This window comes from Anomaloglossus baeobatrachus, chromosome 3, assembly GCF_048569485.1.
Source record: "Anomaloglossus baeobatrachus isolate aAnoBae1 chromosome 3, aAnoBae1.hap1, whole genome shotgun sequence".
NCBI lineage: Eukaryota > Metazoa > Chordata > Amphibia > Anura > Aromobatidae > Anomaloglossus > Anomaloglossus baeobatrachus.
The window spans coordinates 571,677,400-571,696,244 of NC_134355.1; the positions used below are offsets into that span (position 1 = coordinate 571,677,400).

The 18,845-nt window shown below is 49.3% G+C and overlaps 1 protein-coding gene across 1 annotated transcript in view; it reads left to right on the forward strand.

Annotated features, from left to right (window-relative positions):
• Positions 1–18,845, forward strand: part of DAW1 (dynein assembly factor with WD repeats 1) — a 124,739-nt gene that overhangs the window by 75,248 nt on the left and 30,646 nt on the right. Inside the window, exons 9-10 of the mRNA XM_075338688.1 lie at positions 9,675–9,777; positions 15,073–15,187. Of these exons, the coding sequence (XP_075194803.1) occupies positions 9,675–9,777; positions 15,073–15,187 (218 nt within the window). The remainder of the gene's footprint in view (positions 1–9,674; positions 9,778–15,072; positions 15,188–18,845) is intronic.

Below are 18,845 nucleotides of genomic sequence, written 5' to 3' on the forward strand. Positions count from 1 at the left end.
AACAGGGCCCCCAGCATGCTCCCTTCTCACCCCACTTTTGTCGGCGGTGTTGTTAAGGTTGAGGTATCCATTGCGGGTACGCAGGCTGGAGCCCACATGCTGCTTTCCTTCCCCATCCCTCAATTAGGGCTCTGGGTGAAGTGGGATCCCATCGGTCTCCAGGCACAGGAGACCGTGCTCCATCCACAGCTCCTGAGGACCCTGCTGGATAGGAGCCGAGTATCGTTCAGGGACATGGCCCTGCTACTTGGAGGTACTCTGTGTCCCCGTGGGGACTGCGCACAGCAACACTCCAGCATTGCTGGGTGTGCTAGTGCACCGGGGACAGCAGCGCTGGCTGCATGTGTGCCACTATACACTCAGCGTCGCTGAGTGTATTTGTGTAGGGGGACTGCCGCGCTGACCGCCGCTGCCATGGTTATGCCTGCGGCGCGGCGCGGCTGGGACTGTTAGTGCGCCGGGGACTTCCGCGCCGACCGCGCTTATACGGCGGCCGCGCTTATAACTATAGTCCCCGGCTTCTGCGGCCTAGTCTCATTCTTTTCCCGCCCCCAGCCCTGCCAGTCAGGGGAAGGGCGGGACGCTGTACAGGTCGGCAGCACTGAGGGCTGGAGCATGCTTTGCATACTCCACCCCCCTCACTCTGCACAGTGGGGCACCAGTTCCCGCACTTTTCTGGGTCACGCCCACGGCTCCCTCCTCTCCCCAGGACGCTGGCAGCCATTCCTCTCAGCTCTGCTAACGCTGGAGAGGAGAGACAAGCTCAGGGAGACCCAGGCAGGAATTCTGGTGCCCACACAAACGCTTTGCGCAGGCGGTAAGCAGCACCGGTGGTGCTGGCCCCACTAGTGCAGAAGTGTATTTATAGATTATATGATTATAGTCTATACTTTACACTGTAGGGTGCACTGTTGATTTGTGGCTATTTACCCTCCTGTATTGCTCAGAGGAGACAACAGCATGTCGTCCACAAATAGCAAGGGTGCCATGGCACAGACTTACTATGCTGCCTGTGCAGCATGTACGGCTATACTGCCGGCAGGTTCCACTGACCCTCATTGTGTGCAATGCTCGGCCCCTGTGGCACTTTCTCAGCCGGAGCCTCTGCTAAGGGTAGCCCAGGGAGAACCACCTGTTAACACTGTCCAGGTGACAGGGACGGAGTTTGCAGTTTTTACTGAAAGACTTTCTGAGACTATGGCTAAGATATTAGAAGCCTTGCAGTCCAGGCCGGCATCTCAAGCCAGGGGCACTGTGTTATCATTGTCCCCTGGTTCCCCTCAGTTGGAACAGCAATGTCTTCCCGGGGTGTCTCATGGATCCCAGGGTGAGGTCTCTGACACGGACCGCAGCCCCAAACCGACTAAGCGAGCTCGCTATGAAATTCCCTCGACATCATCACAATGTTCAGGGTCTCAGCGAGAGGACTCTCTGTATGATGAAGCGGAGGTAGCTGATCAGGATTCTGATCCTGAGGCCGCTCTCAACCTTGATACTCCTGATGGGGACGCCATAGTGAATGATCTTATCGCGTCCATCAATCAAATGTTGGATATTTCTCCCTCAGCTCCTCCAGTGGAGGAGTCAGCTTCTCAGCAGGAGAAATTCCGTTTCAGGTTTCCCAAGCGTACAAAGAGTATGTTTCTGGACCACTCTGACTTCAGAGAGGCAGTCCAGAAACACCGAGCTTATCCAGATAAGCGTTTTTCCAAGCGCCTTAAGGATACACGTTACCCTTTCCCCCCTGACGTGGTCAAGGGCTGGACTCAGTGTCCCAAGGTGGATCCTCCAATCTCCAGACTGGCGGCTAGATCCATAGTTGCAGTGGAAGATGGAGCTTCACTCAAGGATGCCACTGACAGACAGATGGAGCTCTGGTTGAAATCCATCTATGAAGCTATCGGCGCGTCTTTTGCTCCAGCATTCGCAGCCGTGTGGGCACTCCAAGCTATCTCAGCTGGTCAGGCGCAAATTGACGCACTCACGTACGTCTGCGCCGCAGGTGGCGTCCATAACCTCTCAAACGTCGGCATTTGCGTCCTACGCTATTAATGCTGTCCTGGACTCTGCGACCCGTACGGCGGTTGCAGCTGCCAATTCGGTGGTAATACGCAGGGCCTTGTGGCTGCGGGAATGGAAGGCAGATTCGGCTTCCAAAAAGTGCTTAACTGGATTGCCATTTTCTGGCGACCGTTTGTTTGGTGAGAGATTGGATGAAATCATCAAACAATCCAAGGGAAAGGAAACATCCTTACCCCAAGCCAAACCAAAAACACCCCAACAGAGGAGGGGACAGTCGAGGTTTCGGTCCTTTCGGGGTGCGGGCAGGTCACAATTCTCCTCGTCCAAAAGGCCTCAGAAGGATCAGAGGAACGCCGACGCATGGCGGTCTAAATCACGCCCTAAAAAGACCGCCGGAGGTGCCGCTACCAAGGCGGCTTCCTCATGACTTACGGCCTCCTCACACCGCATCCTCGGTCGGTGGCAGGCTCTCCCGCTTTTGCGACACCTGGCTGCCACAAGTAAAAGACCGTTGGGTGAGAGACATTTTATCTCACGGTTACAGGATAGAGTTCAGCTCTCGTCCTCCGACTCGATTCTTCAGAACATCTCCGCCTCCCGAGCGAGCCGAGGCTCTTCTGCAGGCGGTGGGCATTCTGAAGGCAGAAGGAGTGGTGGTCCCGGTTCCTCTTCAGCAACAGGGTCACGGTTTCTACTCCAACCTGTTTGTGGTTCCAAAGAAGGACGGGTCCTTCCGTCCTGTTTTGGACCTAAAACTGCTCAACAAACACGTAAGGACCAGGCGGTTCCGGATGGAATCCCTCCGCTCCGTCATCGCCTCAATGTCCCAAGGAGATTTCCTAGCATCGATCGATATCAAGGATGCTTATCTCCACGTACCAATTGCTCCAGAGCATCAGCGCTTCTTGCGCTTCGCCATAGGAGACGAACACCTTCAGTTCGCGGCACTGCCGTTCGGCCTGGCGACAGCCCCAAGGGTTGTCACCAAGGTCATGGCTACAGTAGTTGCGGTCCTCCACTCTCAGGGTCACTCAGTGATACCTTACTTAGACGATCTGCTGGTCAAGGCACCCTCTCAAGAGGCATGCCAACACAGCCTCAACGTTACTCTGGAGATTCTCCAGAGTTTCGGGTGGATCATCAATTTTCCAAAGTCAAATCTGACACCGGTCCAATCACTGACATATCTTGGCATGGAGTTTCATACTCTTCCAGCGATAGTGAAGCTTCCGCTGGACAAACAGCGTTCACTACACACAGGGGTACAATCTCTCCTTCAAGGTCGGTCACACCCCTTGACGCACCTCATGCACTTCCTGGGGAAGATGGTGGCAGCAATGGAAGCAGTCCCTTTCGCGCAGTTTCACCTGCGTCCTCTTCAATGGGACATCCTACGCAAGTGGGACAGGAGGCCGACGTCCCTAGACAGGAACGTCTCCCTCTCTCAAGCAACCAAAGCTTCCCTTCGGTGGTGGCTTCTTCCCACCTCATTATCGAAAGGGAAATCCTTCCTACCCCCATCCTGGGCGGTGGTCACGACGGACGCGAGCCTGTCAGGGTGGGGAGCAGTTTTTCTCCACCACAGGGCTCAGGGTACGTGGACTCAGCAAGAGTCCTCACTTCAGATCAATGTTCTGGAGATCAGGGCAGTGTATCTTGCCCTAAAAGCGTTCCAGCAGTGGCTGGAAGGCAAGCAGATCCGAATTCAGTCGGACAACTCCACAGCGGTGGCTTACATCAACCACCAAGGTGGGACACGCAGTCGGCAAGCCTTCCAGGAAGTCCGGAGGATTCTGCTGTGGGTGGAAGCCACAGCATCCACCATATCCGCAGTTCACATCCCGGGCGTAGAAAACTGGGAAGCAGACTTTCTCAGTCGCCAGGGTATGGACGCAGGGGAATGGTCCCTTCATCCGGACGTGTTTCAGGAGATCTGTTGCCGCTGGGGGATGCCGGACGTCGACCTAATGGCGTCACGGCACAACAACAAGGTCCCAACATTCATGGCTCGATCTCAAGATCACAGAGCTCTGGCGGCAGACGCCTTAGTTCAGGATTGGTCGCAGTTTCAGCTTCCTTATGTGTTTCTTCCTCTGGCTCTGTTGCCCAGAGTGTTACGCAAGATAAGGGCCGACTGCCGCCGCGCCATCCTCGTCACTCCAGACTGGCCGAGGAGGTCGTGGTACCCGGATCTGTGGCATCTCACGGTCGGCCAACCGTGGGCACTGCCAGACCGACCAGATTTGCTGTCTCAAGGGCCGTTTTTCCATCTGAATTCTGCGGCCCTCAACCTGACTGTGTGGCCATTGAGTCCTGGATCCTAGCGTCTTCAGGATTATCTCAAGAGGTCATTGCCACTATGAGACAGGCTAGGAAACCAACGTCCGCCAAGATCTACCACAGGACGTGGAAAATATTCCTGTCGTGGTGCTCTGCTCAGGCGTTTTCTCCCTGGCCATTTGCCTTGCCCACTTTTCATCTCAATCAGGACATCTCCTTACCCTCGTTTTGTCCTCATCCAGTTCACCAATGTGAAAAGGATTTGCACTTGTTAGATCTGGTGAGAGCACTCAGACTCTACATTTCTCATACGGCGCCCCTGCGCCGCTCCGATGCTCTCTTTGTCCTTGTCGCTGGCCAGCGTAAAGGGACACAAGCTTCCAAATCAACCCTGGCTCGGTGGATCAAGGAACCAATTCTCGAAGCTTACCGTTCCTCGGGGCTTCCGGTTCCCTCAGAACTGAAGGCCCATTCTACCAGGGCTGTGGGAGCGTCCTGGGCCTTGCGACACCAGGCTACGGCTCAGCAGATGTGTCAGGCAACTACCTGGTCGAGCCTGCACACTTTCACGAAACACTATCAGATGCATACCTATGCTTCGGCAGATGCCAGCCTAGGTAGGCGAGTCCTTCAGGCGGCAGTTGCCCACCTGTAGGACGGAGCCGTTACGGCTCTATTATGAGGTATTTTTTACCCACCCAGGGACTGCTTTTGGACGTCCCAATTGTCTGGGTCTCCCAATTAGGAGCGACAAAGAAGAAGGGAATTTTGTTTACTTACCGTAAATTCCTTTTCTTCTAGCTCCAATTGGGAGACCCAGCGCCCGCCCCTGTTTTTTGTATACACATGTTGTTCATGTTAAATGGTTTCAGTTCTCCGATATTCCTTCGGATTGAATTTACTTTAAACCAGTTTATAATTTTTTCCTCCTTCTGGCTTTTGCACCAAAACTGATGAGCCCGTAGCAGTACGGGGGGTGTATAGGCTGAAGGGGAGGGGCTTTACACTTTTAGTGTAATACTTTGTGTGGCCTCCGGAGGCATAGCTATACACCCAATTGTCTGGGTCTCCCAATTGGAGCTAGAAGAAAAGGAATTTACGGTAAGTAAACAAAATTCCCTTCTTTACGGTAATGTTAAATTTAAGCCGTTATTTTTTTATAAAGAATTGCAAGGCATATCAGAAATTTTATAAAAATGTATAAAAATTTGTAATTTTCAAACTTTTAATAATTATTCGTTTAATATAGTCAGTCACACCTAACAAAATAGCTTAGACTCTGTTCACACTAGAAAAAGGATTTTTCTCAAGAAATTTCTTGAGTCTGAAAGATTACCGCACTTGTGGTCAAAAAACGCACCAATGACGCACCGAAAACCGCATGCGTTTTTGATGCATTTTTTATGCATTTGTGCGTTTTTGATGTGTTTTTGATGCGTTTTTGATGCGTTTTTCCCGCAGGTTGGTCCTTGTGTTTTTTTACTATTATCTATGGCAAAAACCACAGGTACCTGCAGAAAAGAAGTGATATGCACATTCTTTTTCTCAAGAAATTCTGGAAAAAGAATGTTCTTGAGAAGAAAACGCAGTGTGCGCACAGCTATTTTTTTCCCATAGGTTTTGCTGGGGAATGTCTGCAGAAAGGTTACAACCATATTCTCAAGAAATTTCTGCAGCAAAAACGCAAACAAAACGCGGGTAAAAACGCGGTGTGCACACAGGGCCTAACACATTTACCTCATGTCAGCTTTACATCAGCACCATCTGTAAAATGTTTTTTTTTATTTCATTAGGATGTTAGAAGGTTTAAAATTGTAGCAGTAATTTTATTAAGGCCCGTTTCACACGTCAGTGAAAAACACTGACGTTTTTCACTGGTGTGTAAAACACGCACATGTCCCTCCGTGTGTCGTGAATCACGGCACACGTGGGTTGTCTAAGTGCAATCCGGGCTCCGTTTTCCGTGGCCCGTGATTGCACTTCGAGATTAACTCACCTGTGCGCGCTCCCGCTGTCCATGGTGCTGATCGCTCCCGCGGTGCAGCATCCGGCCGGCGGTGACCCCCGCAGCAGCTGCTTCCGGGTCGGCTGTGTCATGCATCATAAATATGCGCGACAGTAATCAGCCGGCTCAGAAGCAGCAGGCTGCACGGGCTGCAGAGGACATCGCTGGAGCCGGGTGAGTAAAAATGATTTTTATTTTAAAAGCACGTTTTTTTTCTGGCACGTGTTTCACGGATCACACCACTGCGTGGTCCGCGGGACATCAGTGATGCCAGAAAAAAATGGACAGGTCTCCGTGCGGCAAACACGGACATGCGTGAACGCTGCACGGAGACATGGTCAGTGAAAAATCAATGATGTGTGAGCAGCCCCATTCATTATAAGGCTATGTGCGCACGCTGCGTTTTTTTGACTCTGCGTTTTTGGCCGCTAAAAACGCACAAAAATGCACTCGCGTCAAAAAAACGCGTCAAAACGCATGCGTTTTTACCGCGATTTGGTGCGTTTTTTGGCTGCGTTTTGCTGCGTTTTTGATCTCTGCGTTTTGCTGCGTTTTTCCAATGCATTGCATGGGCGGAAAACGCAGAAAAACGCAGGAAAGAATTGACATGTCCATTTTTTTTTTAAGCTCAAAAACGCAGCTTAAAAAAACAGTTGTGTGCGGACAGCAAAAATGAAAACTCATAGACTTTGCTGGGGAAGCAAAGTCATGCAGTTTTGAGGCCAAAAACGCACCCGAAAAACGCCGCGAAAAACGCACTGTGCGCACATAGCCTAATGGGTCTGCGTATGTCAGAGATTCTGGTACGTTTAAAAAAAAGCACAAACGTACCAGAATCACTGACGTGTGAAAGGGGCCTTAGGGACATAGTCAATTTTGAAGTGACTCTGGGGGCCCTATATATTGGAAAACCACCAAAGTGATACCATTTTACAAACAGCGCCACTCAACATATTCAAAACTGCGGTCAGGCAGTTTATTAACCCTTCAGCTGCTTTTCAGGAAATAATGCAAAGGAGCATGACAGGAAAGAAAGATGTTCGTTTTACCAACTTAGGCTAGGTCCACATTTCCGTTGTTTTGCATCAGTCACATGCGTTGCTTGACACGTGTGACTGATGCGTTGTACAACGGATGACAAGTATTGGAATTCATTGTCATGATAAAGCGGATTCCGTTGTAAAACGAGACAGAACAATCAGCTGATCGTTCACAATAGAGGGCTGCCGGCTTTTGTGAGCGATCAGCTGATCTCTCGGCCGCTGGCTTCTGTGAGCGATCAGCTGATCTCCCAGCGGCCGGCTTCTGTGAACGATCAGCTGATCGGCCGGCAAAAGCCAGCGGCCGGGAGATCAGCTGATCGCTCACAGAAGCCAGCGGCCGGGAGATCAGCTGATCACTCACAGAAGCCAGCGGCCGGGAGATGAGCTGATCGCTCACAGAAGGCGGCTGCTGGGCGATCAGCTGATCGTTCGGCCGCCGAGAGAGAGAGACATTCATTTGAATGATTAAAGACAAGATTTGAGCATGTGCAGTGAAAACATAAGGATTCCGCTGCTCAAAAAAACATTACATGCTGCGTTCCTGCCGCCCGACAGTCAGTCGTTCCACGACTGATCAGTCGGGCAGCGGATGCAACGCAAGGGCATCAGTCGCAATCCGCCGCTCATACAAGTATATGGGAAACAATGGAGTCCGCCAAACGGATTGCGTTGTTTATCAGAGCGGCAGATTGTGACTGATCATAAACAACGGAAATGTGAACCTAGCCTAAGGGGTACTTAGCACACTACAACGTCGCAAGCCGATGCTTGCGATGCCGAGCGCGATAGTCCCCGCCCCCGTCGCAGCTGCGATATTGTGTTATAGCTGCCGTAGCGAACATTATCGCTACAGCAGCTTCACATGGACTTACCTGCCCTGCGACATCGCTGTGGCCGGCGACCCGCCTCCTTCCTAAGGGGGTGGATCGTGCGACGTCACACGGCAGGCGGCCAATAGGGGCGGAGATGAGCGGGACGTAAACATCCCGCCCACCTCCTTCCTTCCGCATAGCCAGCATGAGCCGCAGAATGCAGGTAGGATATGTTCCTCGCTCCTGCGGCTTCACACACAGCAATGTGTGCTGCGGCAGGAACGAGGAAGAACATCGTAACATCGGTCCTTCCGTAATTATGGAAATGACCGACGCTACACCGATGATACAATTTGGACGATTTTGCGCTCGTTAATCGTATCAAAAACGAGTTACACACTACGATATCGACAGCGACGCCGGATGTGCATTTTGGATTTCTCATAGATTTTGCTGGGAAAGAACTGCATGAACATTATGAACAAAAACCGCACCTTTTCTGCAGTAAAAACTGGGGCAAATCCGCGGCAAAAAACGCAGTGTGCGCACAGGGCCTAAATGTTGCTAACTTCTGAACAGGCCCTTATAGCTGGCAGGATCTAAGGCCATTATTTGGGCGTGAAGGGCAACAATCAGGACCCCACAGTCATGACTTTATGAAGCTGAAGGGGTCAAAGAGGGAGACCCCACTCTCCATTATCTATCTAGATGTCATAGTTACTATTAACAGTAGCATTTAAAGTTTTAATTATGTGTTTAAATAATTAAAAAAAAAAAAAAAAAAAAATGCATGGGGTTTCTCTTATTTTGATACACAGCCAAGATAAACGCACGGCTGGGGGCTGCAGCCTGAAACCATATACTTTATCTGTGCTGGGTATTATAATATGGGGGGACCCTACTACAATTTTTTTAAATTATTTATTTTTATACCATTATAGACTTACACACAGCGTCTGTGATTGACAGCAGTCAGACACGCTGTCACACAGGGTGGGGGCGCGGTCTGACTTTAACCAATCAGAGACACCAGGATTGCTAGTGGGCGGGGAAAGCACTGCATATGTATGAAGGATAATGAGCAGCTCTGGAAGTAGTTTGAGCGCCCCAGAAGTAGTGTTACGTGGGAAACTGGTAAGTATAATGCCCCATCTTTTCCCTTTTTTTTTCCTTTTTGTTTTTTTCATAACTACCCGAGTTACCAGATCTGGATAGTTACCCAGAGTTCTCTGAGATCTCCGGGCTCGGGCTCGGGGTCAGTACACGGGTACTTTTGAACCTGTGCGGATCCGGACTTGTACAGTCTGGATCCTCCCATCACTAGTAGTCAGTGTACAGCTGTAAATAAATCAACCCAAAGCCGTGAGTGTATAAACCGCTGGCAACAAAAGTGAGTACACCCCATCAGTGAAAAAGGCCGAATTGTCTCCAAAGTGTCTATATTTTGTGTGCACACCATTATTTTTCATACACTGCCCATTTTTCTGCTGTTTATCTGTTTCTTTCTTGTAGGAAAGTTCACACACTTATTGGACATCGTGGAGAGATCAGCAGCGCTCAGTTCAACTGGGACTGTTCTCTAGTAGCCACAGCCTCAATGGATAAGACCTGCAGGGTGAGGGGGTTTGTTATTCTGCTCTTGGTATCTTATACAGCCTTTTACATAGTGGAAAAAACTCCAAATACAGCTGATTATGGAGCTTTTCGTACTCTGCATCCACAGGATAAACGCCCAGATTAATACTATTGCCACTGATTTGCGGCCTGTTACGTTTCCAGTTCACTGTTACGACTGCTTTGTTGTCATTGCTTTAGATCTCAAAGCACCTGTCCCAGCGACGTACCTTATAAATAAGTAAAATGCAATATCCTCTGCATATCTGATGTGTTTACTGGTATGAGAGCACATCACAAATCAAACAATGTTCTAGTCGTGTATCGGAGGAGAAACCAGCACAATTTACATATTAGGAGTTTATTTGTTAGATCTCTTATCAAAGAAATACACTCACAGACCCATTTGGATTTACCAAAGCAAAAAATGATTTCCAAGAACATAGCGTTCGTTGCATATGACGTATGACCATAGGATGCCAGTATATTTTCTTTTGCAGTGATAGCGCCACTCTTCTCCCTAGGCTGTGGCTGGTATTGCAGTTAAGCGCCATTTGCTGCAATACCAGGTGGAGCCCTTTATCAGGAGTGGCGTTGTTTCGGGATAAAAAGCCCATGTTTTTCTAATCTCTGTAATGAAATCTGGGTTATAACAGTCATTGACATTCAGTCGGAGTTCAGGCAGAAACCTGATTGTGAAATCCCGATTGACACGACGATGTGCAATATCCGGAAACTTTATACTTCACTTAATTTACTGAAAAATGCAATTTAGGTCTGGACTAGAACGGGACAGAAGATTGGGATTCTTACTGAGGTTTCAGTCAATACTAATATTAATGGTATTGACTGACTACAGTTCTGGCAATGGTGGCCATTTATGAAGTGTAATGAAAAGGCTGCAGCATAGTAAGTGTCAGGTCATACAGCTGGATATTAATATGGACTACAGCATATATGTCAGGGTGATATCCAGGGTCCTTGTGTTTTTAAATGGGTAGCTTTTGCCATATTGCAATTGTATGAGCTAAAGAAAATTATGGTGACTACCAGAAATGGTAGAGTACAGCGCTCTGCCCTCTCTGGTAGTCTAATAGACAATGAATGAAAAGGACATCAAACATGTGCACCTCTTGTGAAAGACTGTTGGCTTAGGCTATGTGCGCACTTACTGGATTTTGCCGCGGATTTTTCGCGGATTTGCTGCATGTTTCGCTGCAGAAAATGTTCATAACATCTCTGCAGTGAATCACCAGCAAATCCTATGGAGAAAAAAAATCCTGTGCGCACTGGGCGGAATTTGACAGCTGCATGTTTTGCTGCGGGAATCCCGCAGCAAAAACAAGTGCATGTCACTTCTTTTCCGCACATCGCTGCGGGATTTCACTCCATTGACTCAATGTTAATCATGAAATCCCGCAGGGAATAACGCAGGCAGCAAATTCTGTGCGGTTCACTGCGTTTTCCTGCGTTATTCCCTGCGGTATTTCGCGGTTTACCTCCGGTAATGTGCATCACTTGCTTGCGGTTTTGCAGGGAAGTGATGTCATTACAGGAAGAGGAAGCCGTGCAGAGTAAACACACACACAGACACATAGAACACATAGAACACATAGACACAGACACATAGAACACACATAGAAAGAAAACGGAAATATAGGAAAAAAAGAACGTGGGCTCCGCTGCATATTTACCTTCCAGCCGAGGTAAGCACACAGCGGCGGCCCGGTATTCTCAGGCTGGGGAGGGAGAGGGGCAGGGGTAATGTCCCCCGCCTCACTCCCCCTCCGGCAGCCGAGAATATCAGCCGCAGCTGCCCCGGGACTGTCGCATGCAATATGCGGCAGCACCGGGAGTGTCCTCGGCTCTTCTTGCCACCGTGTAGCAGTGGTGGCAAGGTAATACAAGGGGTTAATGGTGATGGGGGACCACCGCCATTAACCCCAGGCTTGATCATGGCAGCGTCTATGTGACAGCTGACATGATCAACCCGTAAGTAAAGTGAAAAAACACAGACACCAAAAATCCTTTATTTTAAATAAAACCAACAAGCCTCGTTCACCATTTTATTAACCCCCCCCAAGCAAAGCTCCGACGTAATCCACACAGCTCCGGCTCCTGCGTCCTGCACTGCTGACATCCAGCCGCGACTGTCACAGACACAGGCTGAATGAAAGCAGCAGACAGCAGAGGTAATTACCGGTCATTTCCCACGGCCGGTAATGTGAACTCACTGCCGACCGTGGGAAATGCAGCGATCTGTCCTCTATCTATCTATCTATCCCTCTATCTATCTATCTATCCCTCTATCTATCTATCCCTCTGTCTGTCTATCTATCTATCCCTCTATCTATTCTTCTGTCTATCTACTATCAGAATTAAATGTATTTTTTTTTTTTCTTCAATGTGCTTTATTGCATTGAATGCAATAAAGCACATCCCAACCCGCACGCGGCAAAACCGCGGCAATACCGCGAATAATACCGCGGTAAAACCGCGGCAAACCGCATGCGGTTTTCGGGTGCGGTTTCCCGCGGTTTTTTTACGTTGTGACCTCAGGAGCGAGCGCGATCACAACAGGACTGCAGAACAGCTGACCGGAGGACGCGATTACCTGCTGCTCCTGTATCGTGCAGCCCCAGGACACCGGGCCAACACACCAGCCGGTGTGACATCGCTGTGGCGCCGCCCTCTCAGACACCAAGTTGTGTAATGCGGGGGCTTCAGAAACATGGCGCCGAAGATAAGCGCTATGCGCAGAGGCCCACTCCGGCGCCATGTTTCTGAAGATTAGATATTTACATACAGCCAGAGGGAGGGAGGGAGGAACAGGCGGCGCGGGGGGGCGGGGAACACGTGCATAACCCGCCCGGACATCAGGAGAGAGGGAGGAACAGGCTGGTGGGGGGGCGGGGAACTCCTGCATAACCCGCCCGGACATTAACAGAGAGGTGCACACGTCAATCAAAAAGTGCACGAAATTTCAAACTTTATAAAGATGAATTTCACTGCCTAAACACCCGAGCTGCACCCCAATGGTATGTACACACTGTGCCTGATAGTGCCAGTACTGCACTGGCTGCAGCCTATACACGAAAATCCTGATGATTGGTTCCCTTTAACGGATTAATCCTAAAAAAACAAAGCACAAAAATTGTTATCCCCTCTACATCAGTTAGGGGATAACTTGTTAATCAGTGGGGGTCCAACCACTTGGACCTCCAGCATTCCTGAGAAGAGCTTTTTGCAGCACCTCCCTAAATCATAGGAGTAAAGGCCCCTTTACACACTGAGACTTTCTAGCCATCCCACCAGCGATCCCAACCTGGCCGGGATCGTTGGAAAGTCTCTGGTGAGCTGTCAAACAGGCAGACCTGGCCAACAACGCAGCAGCGATACGGACCTGCAGAACGACCTAGCTGGTCGTTGGGGATGTGTCAAAGCAGCTATTTGACACCGTTACAACGACTTCGTTAGAGACTTCCCTTTCAAACACACCGATACATGCTGCGCAGTGGGAAACAAAGGACCAAAAAAATGTTCCTGAAAGATGTGTAGCGATCAGCGACCTCCCAGCGGGGGCCAGGTCACTGACGCGTTTCACACACTGCAATGTCGCTGGGGAGGTCGCTATTACGTCACAAAACCGGTGACATTACAGTGATATCACTAGCGATGTTGCAGTGTGTAAAGGGGCCTTTACTCATGCTCGACATCTGTTTCTTTCATTATCAACGGGACTACTAGAAAAGGCAGAATACAACTCTCAGACTTCGGCAGTCCAATAAACAATGAATGGAAAGGACATCCCAGGAGCTCTGTTCTCAGTTCCCACAGCAAGCAGTAATCAGGAAGTTATTCACAACTCTGTGGATAACTTATTTTTCAGGAAATCTTAGATTTTCAAAGCAAAGATTGCTACCATAAAAGTGTTGTCTCACCAAAACATAGTCAATTTAAAAATGCAGCCGCCAGTGCTATCAATTGATTGCACAAGTTCCTGCTCTTGGCGCCCTGACAACCGCATATTGTGGCCACAGGTAGCCAGTCTTGCAGTATTAAGGGGGCTTTACACGGTAGCGATATCGCTAGCAATTTGTAGCGATAGCGAGCGTGTAAGCACCCGCCCCCGTCGCGCATGCGATTGTTTGTGATCGCTGCCGTAGCGAAAATTATCGCTACGGCAGCGTCACACATACTTACCTGGTGGGCGTCGTCGCTGTGACTGCCGAACAATCCCTCCTTCAAGGAGGAGGGACGTTTGACATCACAGCGACGTCACCGCAACGTCACTAAGCGGCCGGCCAATCAAAGCGGAGGGGCGGAGATGAGCAGGACGTAATATCCCGCCCACCTCCTTCCGCATTGTGGCCGGCGGCAGGTAAGGAGACGTTCCTCGCTCCTGCGGTGTCACACATAGCAATGTGTGCTGCAGCATGAGCGATGAACCACCTGGATAAACAACCCTTACCGATTTTTGAGTTTGGGACGACCTCTCCATGGTGAACGATTTTCACCATTTTTGAGGTCGCTTAAGGTCGCTCGTCAGTGTCACACGCTGCGATACCGTTAATGACGCCGGATGTGCGTCACTAACAACTTGACCCCGACAACCAAACATTAACGATATCGTAGCGTGTAAAGCCCCCTTTAGGCTATGTGTCCACAGGAGCTTGCTCCTGCGGATATATCTGCAGGTACGTCCGCAGGTTTACCACAGCAGCTCCCCGGAATCCGCAGCTATACATAGCTGCAGGATTCCAGCAGAACTGTTGCGGTAAACCTGCGGACATTCGTGCGACTTACCTGTGGAAGTCCCGGCCTCTATCTCCATAGTGGAAGGCCAGGATTTTTGCAGGTAATTCCGCAGGAATAATTGACATGCAGTTATATGCGGCTGCGGGACATCTGCAGCATATTCCACAGTCGCACATACTGCAGCATGGACACAGACACTCCCCATGTCTCATAGGATGACATGGGGAGTGTCTGTACTTGCTGAAATCTGCGGATTTATCTGGAAAATCCAGATAAATCCGCAGGATTTCCGCGGCAAAATCCGCAGGAGCAAGCTCCCGTGGGCACATAGCCTTACATGGCAGAAATTTAATCGAATGATTAAACCCCCCGGTGTCAGATTTCATTTAAACACATGTTGATGGTACATTGAATTAGCAACAGATTCATGGGAAGATCTGCAGTGGGAGAAATGCACTACATGTATACATTTCCCTAATGTTTGTATTGTTTGTTGCTGTAGAGTTTTGCTATTGATACATTTCTGTCTCATTTGTAGCTGTGGGATGCACTAAGTGGAAAATGTGTGGCAACCCTGACTGGTCATGAAGATGAGGTTTTGGACGTTGCATTTGACTCCACTGGACAGCTGATTGCCACCGCCTCTGCTGATGGTGAGGTCTATTCAACTGCAGGGGAGAGACTGTATGAGATCTTTAGGCTATGTGCGCACTTACCGGATTTTGCCGCGGATTTTTCGCGGATTTGCTGCATGTTTCGCTGCAGAAAATGTTCATAACATCTCTGCAGTGAATCACCAGCAAACCCTATGGAGAAAAAAAATCCTGTGCGCACTGGGCGGAATTTGACAGCTGCATGTTTTGCTGTGGAAATCCCGCAGCAAAAACAAGTGCATGTCACTTCTTTTCCGCACATCGCTGCGGGATTTCACTCCATTGACTCAATGTTAATCATGAAATCCCGCAGGGAATAACGCAGGCAGCAAATTCTGTGCGGTTCACTGCGTTTTCCTGCGTTATTCCCTGCGGTATTTCGCGGTTTACCTCCGGTAATGTGCATCGCCTGTCTGCGGTTTTGCAGGGAAGTGATGTCATTACAGGAAGAGGAAGCCGTGCAGAGTAAACACACACACAGATCACAGACACAGAACACATAGACACACACACATAGAACACACATAGAAAGAAAACGGAAATATAGAAAAAAAAGAGCGTGGACTCCGCTGCATATTTACCGTCCAGCCGAGGTAAGCACACAGCGGCGGCCTGGTATTCTCAGGCTGGGGAGGGAGAGGGGCAGGGGTAATGTCCCCCGCCTCACTCCCCCTCCCGCAGCCGAGAATATCAGCCGCAGCTGCCCCGGCACTGTCGCATGCAATATGCGGCAGTAGCGGAGTGTCCTTGGCTCTTCTTGCCACCGTGTAGCAGTGGTGGCAAGGTAATACAAGGGGTTAATGTTGGTGGGGGACCACCGCCATTAACTCCAGGCTTGATCATGGCAGCGTCTATGTGACAGCTGACATGATCAACCCGTAAGTACAGTGAAAAAAAACACAGACACCAAAAATCCTTTATTTTAAATAAAACCAACAAGCCTCGTTCACCATTTTATTAACCCCCCCCAAACAAAACTCCGGCGTAATCCACCGCTCCGACATCCACAGCTCCGGCTCCGGCGTCCTGCACTGCTGACATCCAGCCGCGACTGTCACAGACACAGGCTGAATGCAGCAGACAGCAGAGGTAATTACCGGTCATTTCCCACGGCCGGTAATGTGAACTCACTGCCGACCGTGGGAAATGCAGCGATCTGTCCTCTATCTATCCCTCTATCTATCTGTCTGTCTATCTATCTATCCCTCTATCTATTCTTCTGTCTATCTACTATCAGAATTAAATGTATTTTTTTTTTTTTTTTCTTCAATGTGCTTTATTGCATTGAATGCAATAAAGCACATCCCAACCCGCACGCGGCAAAACCGCGGCAATACCGCGAATAATACCGCGGTAAAACCGCGGGAAACCGCATGCGGTTTTCGGGTGCGGTTTCCCGCGGTTTTTTACCGCGGGTGCGGTAATCTTTGAGAGCATGCGGAATTCTCTCAAGGAAATTTCATTTCCCAGTGCGCACAGAGCCTTAATCTTCTTTATTGTTTTAATATAGCACTAACGTATTCCGCAGCGCTTTACATACATCAGGAACACTGTCCCCATTGGGGCTCACAATCTAAAGTCCCTATTTGTATGTTTTTGGAGTGTGGGAGGAAACCGGAGTACCCGGAGGAAACCCATGCAAACACGGGGAGAACATACAGACTCCTTGCAGATGGTGTCCTTAGTGGGATTTGAAACCAGGACCCCAGCACTGCAAGACTGCGGTGCTAACCGCTGAGCCACCGTGCTGCCCGAGATAAGAAGTACAGTATATTTAATTTCTGAAGAAAGCTCAGCAATATCTAGCAATATCCCAAAACCTTGAGCCTAAAGCGGGCTTTACATGCTACGACATCGCTCAAGTGATCTCGTTGGGGTCACGGAATTTGTGACGCACATCCGGTCACTTTAGCGATGCCGTTGCGTGTGACCCCTATGAGCGATTTTGCATCGTCACAAAAACGTACAAAATCGCGCATCGGTGACATGGGGGTCCATTCTCAAATATCGTTACTGCAACAGTAACGAAGTTGTGGGGGTCCATTCTCAAATATCGTTACTGCAGCAGTAACGAAGTTGTTCCTCGTTCCTGCGGCAGCACACATCGCTCCTTGTGACACCGCAGGAACGAGGAAGCTCTCCTTACCTGCCTCCCGGCCACAATGAGGAAGGAAGGAGGTGGGTGGGATGTTCGTCCCGCTCATCTCCGCCCCTCCGCTTCTACTGGGCGGCGCTTCAGTGACGCTGCTGTGACGTCGCTGTGACGCTGAACGAACCGCCCCCTTAGAAAGGAAGCGTTTCGCAGGTCACAGCGACGTCGCAGGGAAGGTAAGTAGTGTGACGGGTCCGGGCGATGTTGTGCGACACGGGCACAGATTTGCCCGTGTCGCAAAACCGATGGGGGCGGATACGCACGCTGGCGATATCGGTACCGATATCGCAGTGTGTAAAGCGGCCTTAAGTTCATACAGAGTTTTTTGGGGCTATCAAAAATGACAGGTTGTCTCGTGTGGTGCACGCGGTGTCTGGTAGACCCCGCCAAACCCGTAGGTGTTTTTCCTGAAACATCTTCTTTGTCATTTCTTTTGTCTTTTATACAACATTTTCAATGAGGTCTCATACACTTTTCTTTTTCCAAAAGTCATTTTATAACGACTCTGGCGGCGTCTTTGCCAGTGTCTAAATGACGCCATGTGCTCATACCAGAACTATCAGAAAGTGGGGCACTTTTGGAATTGTCAGCCACTACCAGTTGCAATTACCTAAACATTTTTGGTTAATGCCTAGACAGTGAATTACTAGAAAGGCATGACTTTGGGTACGTGTCCAGAATCCGGTCACATTGCTTTTCTAGATGCTAGTGTTCTCTGCAGTAGAATGCAGCATCGGTGCCCACAATCAGGGTTTTAGGCACAGCAGATTTTTGCTGTATTCTTTCTTTGACAAAATTTGCATCTCTGCAAGCATAAAGTGATATGCTGCAGCTCGGAAAGCCGTGCCACAGGCCAGTTCGTGCTGTGGAAAAATGCACAGTGGGCTTAGGATTTCTATAAATCCCATCCCGTGCTTGCAATGTACAACGCAGCGTTTTGGATGCAGGGAAAACACGCTGCGTCCAAAACGCTACAAGTCCTGGAAACCAAAAGAAAAAAGGGGAAGCTCACCACGCGGTATGTAGCAGTTTCAGTCCATGAAATGGGAAATGAGTGCCAGATCCTCTGGTAAGGCGTCAACCAGAAAGGTAGAAATGAAGGAGTAAAGGAATGACATCTTCCAAGGAGCGATGAGTAAAACAAAAAAAATTTTTATTCAAATAATTTTAAAAATACTAAAATAACTGCATCATGTTAACACTGACAGGTTTTTGGCCCACAAAAAGACGTCCTTAATCCTATGACTAAGGACGTCTTTTTGTGCACCAGAAACGCATCAGTGTTAACATGCTGCAGTTTTTCTTGTGTTTTTAAAATGCTTTGAATAACGATTTTTTTTATTTTACTCATCGCTCCTTGTAAGATGCCGTTCCTTCACTCTTTTATTGCTACAACTCCTGATTGTAGGCACATACCCTAAAGGGCACGTTACACGCTACGATATATCTAACGATATGTCGTCGGGGTCACGTCGTTAGTGACGTACATCCGGCATCGTTTGACAT